At 39.9% G+C, this 7,167-nt stretch overlaps 2 protein-coding genes across 5 annotated transcripts in view; one reads left to right on the top strand and one right to left on the bottom strand.

Moving 5' to 3' along the window:
- Positions 1 to 2,763, bottom strand: part of umad1 (UBAP1-MVB12-associated (UMA) domain containing 1) — a 13,961-nt gene extending 11,198 nt beyond the window's left edge. The window contains exons 1-2 of one of the 3 annotated variants that reach the window (XM_080442360.1): positions 2,594 to 2,763; positions 1,144 to 1,242 (exon numbers count right to left, since the gene is read on the bottom strand). In XM_080442360.1, coding sequence (XP_080298486.1) covers positions 1,144 to 1,225 — 82 coding nt within the window. In that variant the 5' untranslated portion in view covers positions 1,226 to 1,242; positions 2,594 to 2,763. Of the gene's footprint in view, positions 1 to 1,143; positions 1,271 to 2,593 lie in introns of all 3 variants that reach the window. The other 2 variants (XM_080442359.1, XM_080442358.1) reach the window with 2 other exon arrangements.
- Positions 2,764 to 3,072: 309 nt separating this feature from the next.
- On the top strand, positions 3,073 to 6,910 carry rpa3 (replication protein A3). 2 transcript variants are annotated; one of them, XM_080443022.1, is made up of 5 exons: positions 3,073 to 3,265; positions 4,426 to 4,500; positions 5,661 to 5,772; positions 6,691 to 6,768; positions 6,807 to 6,910. In XM_080443022.1, exons 1-5 carry the CDS (start codon positions 3,167 to 3,169, stop codon positions 6,809 to 6,811), a joined length of 369 nt encoding a protein of 122 aa, XP_080299148.1. In that variant the 5' UTR covers positions 3,073 to 3,166; the 3' UTR covers positions 6,812 to 6,910. The 2 variants fall into 2 exon arrangements, with proteins under 2 accessions (XP_080299148.1, XP_080299147.1); XM_080443021.1 differs by having other exon boundaries at positions 6,691 to 6,910.
- Positions 6,911 to 7,167: the final 257 nt, after the last annotated feature.

Consider the following 7,167-nt stretch of genomic DNA (forward strand, 5'->3'; position numbering starts at 1 on the left):
GCACATTGTGAACAAATATATATATACCGTATAATATATATATTTTTTAAAGGTTTTAGGGGTGCAACTAATTGTAAATAATAATATATATTAATAATAGAATCCATTTGTAATGCTGCGGCAAGTGCCCTTGAGAATGACCACTATTTATGTATTTTCTTTTTTATGAATTAAGAAATTTGTGATTTATTTTTTGCCATTTCCTTCAGTTACCTTGTCATCTGATACAACTACTAGCTGTCATTTCCTGAATGCCAGGCGGTGTCTACTTTTACACAGAGAGAGAGAGAGAGAGAGAGAGAGAGAGAGAGAGAGAGAGAGAGAAAATAAGACAGTCAAGTTTGACTTCTACACATCAAAGGAATGATTGTGAACTGGCCAGGAAGTATTATGTTGCTATGAATTTTAAATGAAACACACACGCACGCACTCACGCACGCACTCACGCACGCACTCACACACTCACACTCACACACTCACTCTCTCTCTCTCTCGCACACACACACACACACACACACACACACACACACACACACACACACACACACACACACACACACACACACACACACACACACACACACACACACACACACACACACATTCCCGGTCTTAAAGGGTAATTCCCACACATTTTTACCAAGGAATTTTAAAAACTTCTCCATAACCTTTCCAAAGTATTTGACATCATTTCCAGACCTATAACACTCACTCATATGGTGTAATAATGAGTCTCTGACTCCAGTGTGCTTTCAACGCCCCGAGACAGACAGACTCCAGCGAAGGCGACACGTGACAAAACATAACAGATCTACAAGCTCACAATATATCACAGAGTGCAACGTGTTGTTAGCTTGCCTTGTAGATCTATTATTTTTGTGTCCGATATACATTATGCCGCTCTCACACACCATGTTACATCATTTCACGTAATGTTAGACATGCTCTGGGACATGTTTTTACACTAAATCAACAGCCAAAACTATGTATATACAAACACTTTCCAAAACACTCCATTAATTCCAAACCTTTTTCCCGGGTCTGGAAAACCGTTTTTTTTCTCATTTCAAAATATTTCCAGGACTTTCCTGACCGTGGGAAGAACCCTGTAGAGATGATGTTTAATGTGTGTCTGTCTCTCACCAACGATGACGAAGCCTCCATCTGCCTCCCTGTCAGAGCTCTTCTTAGACTCCTTACTGCGGAGTCCCAGGAAACTGAACATGATGTCTGTCTGTCAGCCTGTCTGTCAAACACAGCAGACCACACTCTGATTAGAGGGGTACAACACTTAATCAAACTAAATCCATTTAATCTATTATGAAAAATAATTATATTTCAAAAATAGCAACTAACTACAAGCTGCCCAACGCATGGTGACACATAGCCCTAGAATGTCTGTGATCTTACATACATTTCAAGTATTCCAAATACACAGTCATAGATCTCTCTCGGTCCCCCACTGTGTAGTGCCTATCTGCGCGGCCATAAAAGTGCTCTAAACTCCGTCTGTACTCACCCAATAATTAATTCCTAAGACGTGGAGTCATATTTTGTCCTCTAGTTTCATATCCATGTGAAAGTTCTGCCAGAAAACGTGTGTTTAGTCAAATATCTCCACTTATTCACGAGCTGCACACGGACGACTTCTGTACGACGCGAGGGGCCAGGAATGATTGCAGCACTGTATATACGTAACTTCCTTTAGGACGCACAAATGTTTGGGACACACAATTGGCAGGTGATGATTCATTACCCCGCACCAATCACAAGCACCTGTCAATTGTGTGTCCCAAACATTTGTGCGTCCTAAAGGAAGTTACGTATATTCAGTGCTGCAATCATTCCTGGCCCCTCGCGTCGTACAGAAGTCGTCCGTGTGCAGCTCGTGAATAAGTGGAGATATTTGACTAAACACACGTTTTCTGGCAGAACTTTCACATGGATATGAAACTAGAGGACAAAATATGACTCCACGTCTTAGGAATTAATTATTGGGTGAGTACAGACGGAGTTTAGAGCACTTTTATGGCCGCGCAGATAGGCACTACACAGTGGGGGACCGAGAGAGATCTATGACTGTGTATTTGGAATACTTGAAATGTATGTAAGATCACAGACATTCTAGGGCTAGGTGACACATTGTGATCCTATCCGTTTTTGCCATTTTGTATAACATAAAAAAAAAGGTTTTAAGTCAATACTCAGACAAATTGATAAATGAATTATTATCCTCTGATAGAAAGTACTGTGATAATCTGTACGTGTGAAACTAAATGAAATTAAATGCAATTTAGACTGTAGGTCATATAAGGTGTATAATGCATTATAAGTGCATTTATAATGCATTATGTGCTTATTAGACATTATAAATGTGTATAATAATTATGCCTAACAACTTATAGGTTTATGAAGTGTTAAGTGGTCATAATAATGCATGTTCAGTGGAACAGCACTTAACCTACCATATAACTTAGACAGTTATAAAGTGTATTTAACAAGCATAATAATATAATAATAAACAGTTATAACTAGAGTTATAAACACAGACATGTTGGTGTAACTTTAGTTAATCAGACATAATGTAACGTACCTTCTCTATAAAGGTGTCTATAATGTACAGGAACGTGTCAGTGTCGCTCAGCTAACATTAACAACCATAACAATTACACTACGTCATCATAATATACAGTCATAATCATAATCATGTATAAAGAGACTCTTCTAGAACAAAGTGTCAGTCGGTTCCGTGTTGTTATTGTTTTGTTGACTGAGTCTCTATTCTCGTCCGTGTAGAAACCATATCCTCCCTCTATTAGTTCCGGATGCAGCGTGTTCAATTGGAATTCAACTCTAACTAGGAACTAGATCCCAGTCACCGTGTTTCCGGGGGGACGGGATATACTTAAAGCGCAGCGGACGTGACGTATAAAACATTGGGGGTTTGTTGGGTTTATGTCATTAGACAGACCGGGTGTGTAAAAGACACTGGTCTGATTCAAGCTCCCGCCCGCCCGGGACACGCCCTGACGTAAATACAATGTAACTGGCTGTTTTCGCGGGTAATATTGCGGCGTTGTGTTCATTTTTCCCCGCGCTGGACAGAAGAACGTCATATCATAGATATTGTACATCTTATAACAGATATTCTATCAAGATCGTCATCATGTCCAGTGTGTATGAGTCTCCTAAGACCAGGGTCAACTCCTCCATGTTGAACCAGTACACCAACAAGGCTGTTTGTTTTGTAGGACGAGTTGAGAAGGTGAGGAGATCATTTATTATGTTATGTTATGTTATGGTATGTTATGTTCTTCTCATAAAGACATGATCCTGAGAGAGAGAGAGAGAGAGAGATCATTTCATAACGTACATTATGGGCAGTGGTGGAAAGTAACTAAGTACATTTACTTAAGTACTGTACTTAAGTACAATTTTGAGGTATTTGTACTTTACTTGAGTATTTCCAATTTCCAATACTTTTACTTCTACTCCACTACATCTCAGAGGCAAGTATTGTACTTTTACTCCACTACATTTACTTGAAAACTTGAGTTACTAGTTACTTTTCAGATATAAATGATGATATTATGAAACATACATTAACCACTTTAAACCTATGTTATACCTAGGCTATTTGAAAATAGGCGATCTACAAGCTCACAACGCGTCGCAACGCGACGCGTTGTGAGCTTGTAGATCTGCTATTTTCAAATATTTAGTACTTTTACTTTTGGTACTTTAAGTACATGTTGATGCCAATACTTTTGTACTTTTACTCAAGTAAATTTTTCATTCTGGACTTTTACTTGTAACAGAGTATTTTTATATTGCAGTATTGGTACTTTTACTTAAGTAAAGAATTTGAGTACTTTTTCCACCACTGATTATGGGTCAGTTCTGTCATGTCTGTGTGTGTCTTACAAACTCACTTCATAACACATGAGGTGACTGGCTGCACGGTGGTGCTGTGTTTTCCATGTTTGTGTTCCATAGTTAGTATCCATAAGTTTTGTAACTCAAGGGATTATGTTACTAATTTGATTGATTGAATACTTTATGTAGACAGCATGAGGTACAGTCAGACATTAAGGTTAAAAGGATGACACAAAAAAAGTCCTGGGTACTTGTTTCCATTGTGGTCCTATATGTATTCAATTCATATGTGGGGGAAAAAGAAAACATGTCAGCACTCAGCAGTGAATTTAATGCCACCTCTTCCCATTGGAACAATGAGTTTACCATGATGCCCTTGGTCTCTTGAAAGATGGATTTTCAGGCCTGTTTTGAAAGAAGCCAGTGAATATTACCGTCTAATGTGACTAGATGTAGTCAGTAACAGACTTACATGTGAAAGTAATGATGTTGAATCACTAAGGTGTGTGTGTGTGTGTGTGTGTGTGTGTGTCCGTGTCCGTCCAACAGGTCCATCCAACAGGTAAAACCTTCACGCTGACAGATGGAGAAGGAAAGATCGCTGCAGTAGAACTCAACGAACCTGTGAGTGAAATTAATTCATTATTAATTATATTAATTATGTTTTTAATAATTAAACATCATTATTACCGCTTTGATGTTTCATCTCAACAGTACAGTGGTGTAATTGTATACTCCTCAACTTATGATCACTTAAACATTATACACAGACTGAAATAATATATTTAATATGTTATTAATTTGACATTTCACGGTGAGGATTTGGGTTGAACGTTATGTGAAAAATGGGTTCACCCAAAACGAGTCAAGTGTCTTATCTAGAGGTTTCCCGAATCCCAGTACCAACCAATCAGACAGTCAATCAATTTGATGTATATATACTGTATATATAGTGCCAAATCACAACAAGTTGTCTCAAGACACATAGAGCAGGTTATTCTTAACACATTGACTGCCAGAGTTTATTCATAATGTACTCACCCCTGTGCCAGCAATTTGCGTGTTTTTGTAATTTTTTTGTTTTGTAATTTTTCATTCAAATACATTCTCTGATTGTGTTGTCAAGCACCTACGATTGTTCCACCAGTAGAGAGCAGCACATCCAAACATTGATCACCTCGCTCGCCCCCTCCCAAACAGGCCCACGTCATATCCGGTCATTCAAAGGATGTGACGTTTTCGACAATTCCCGGCCCGCTGATCGGCCTGAAAACGATGTGATACACTACGACGATGACTGTTAGTCACCCGGACCAAAGAAAATAGAAGTTGAGCTGTCCGTTCGTTTGTTATACCGTGTGTAAAAAACGTGTTTTTCCCTATTCTGGCCGAAAATCACCGGAGAAAAACAACGTGACCCGGAAATGAATTTTATTTTTTACATCCGGCTCCGGGTGAGTGTGACGTAAGTGGAAAACGAAAGTGTTGATGAGAAATAAACACAGCCGTGCGATCACAGATTAAACAATGAAAATTCAAAACAACGCATCAATGCGTTCTTTGGAATCCTGGCACTCAAGCGATGGATTTGAAAGAACGCATCGATGCGATCTTGGCACTGTATGTGTTAAAGAGAGACAACAATTTGGAGAAAACACTTGGCGATGGTGACAAGGGAAAACTCTAGTGGGCGTCCATCTGCCTTGACCAGAGAGAGACAGATGTACAATAATAATGAGAATATGAATCCATAACTCATGGTGCGCCCGTTTTGTTTTCTGTAGCTGGACGAGGAGCTGAGTGGAGCGGTGGAGGTCATTGGAATGGTGTCCAACAAGGGAGCCATCATGGCCACCACATACACCCTCCTACGAGAGGACAAAGGCATTGCTTTTGGTAGGTTCTTCACTTCTTTTTTTTCCCTCCACAATTTAGTCGTTGTGCCAATTAATTCCTCTCCACACACATTTCTCTGTGTTGTCACTGCTGTTGTATCTTTACTGACTCACCTGTCGGTGAGGAGCCCCCACCGGGAGGACGTAGAGAGCCTTCGTCCTACTCCTCCCGCCCAACACTCCCTGCCGACAATGTTCCAAAGATGCGATGCAGGCAGCTCTTCATGCAAAAAGATGTATTTGTTTACTTCTCCGTGACAAAACGCATCCTTTGGGTTCCATAAACACAGATCAGATGAATTGATCAACATTTCCTCCAAACATTTCACGCTGTGGTGTTTTAACCCATTAATACCTGGAACGCATCTGTGTCACTTTTAGATTTCTTTAGGCTATTCAAAAATAGCAGATATACAAGCTCATAGCGCGGCACCGAGTGCCGCGCTACGAGCTTGTAGATCTGCTATTTTTGAAAATTATTGAAACATTTTTTGGGGATTCTTTTTCAAAAAACTGTTAGGATTTAGACATTTTTTTTTTAGAATCGCCTCAGGTCTTAATGGGTTAAACGGCACGTAACCAGCGGTCAAAAACCATTGCCCTTCTGTGGGTCAAAACCTCCCACCCCATGCCTGACGCTTATATAGCCAACAGCGTCGCCTCATGTCACAAACATCCATTTCACATGTTTCACCCATTTGGCTCTTACAATGTGGTTAACCTCTTATTTTGGGCATCATGTCATTAATTACAGGGAGACATTGTCAAAAGTCTTTTTTTTTTTTAAATAGCCGATCTACAAGCTCACAACACGTCAGCCGGCCGGCATGTTGTGAGCTTGTAGATCGGCTATTTCCGGACGAGTCGTTGTTGTTATTTTTAATCTAATGCACTTTCTTTTTCCCTTTTTTCCTTGCAGATCTGGAGCTGTACAATGAAGCGCTCAAAGTCATCCATGACTTCCCTCAGCATTATCCCTTTGAAATGCCCTCCAGCACGTTCTGAACCCTGGAGGAGAAATCCATCCCTTTGTTCCTTGATTTGTTTGGTTGTCTCTGACTTCACTTTTTGTTCTTGTTGTAAAATTTGTACAAAGATTAAGTGTCTTTCTAATAAACATAGTCACGTTTCTGTTACCACAGCGCTCTGACTCTTCTGATGCCTTGGCCTCATAAAACAGTGGTTCTCAAACTTTGTAATGCCAAGGACCCCCAAATTGATATTTATTTGGCCACGAACCCCCCCCCCCCCCCCCCCCCATCTGAAATTGTTTTGTGCCAGGGGACCCCCCAGAAGCAAAGATTTGAGTTACAAATGTTCGCTTTAAAAAATATACATATTCAAAGATTTGCACACATTCCAGATTCTTCAAAAATAACAGATCTACAAGCTCATT

The sequence above is a fragment of the Gymnoscopelus braueri genome (genome assembly GCF_963280865.1).
Source record: "Gymnoscopelus braueri genome assembly, chromosome: 11".
NCBI lineage: Eukaryota > Metazoa > Chordata > Actinopteri > Myctophiformes > Myctophidae > Gymnoscopelus > Gymnoscopelus braueri.

Excerpts from the sequence above, each read along its gene's own strand:
- rpa3 (XM_080443021.1), top strand. The coding sequence starts at position 3,167 with ATGTCCAGTGTGTATGAGTCTCCTAAGACCAGGGTCAACTCCTCCATG. Across the intron at positions 3,266-4,425 it reads TTGTAGGACGAGTTGAGAAG|GTCCATCCAACAGGTAAAAC; the intron begins GTGAGGAGATCA and ends TCCGTCCAACAG. Across the intron at positions 4,501-5,660 it reads CAGTAGAACTCAACGAACCT|CTGGACGAGGAGCTGAGTGG; the intron begins GTGAGTGAAATT and ends TGTTTTCTGTAG.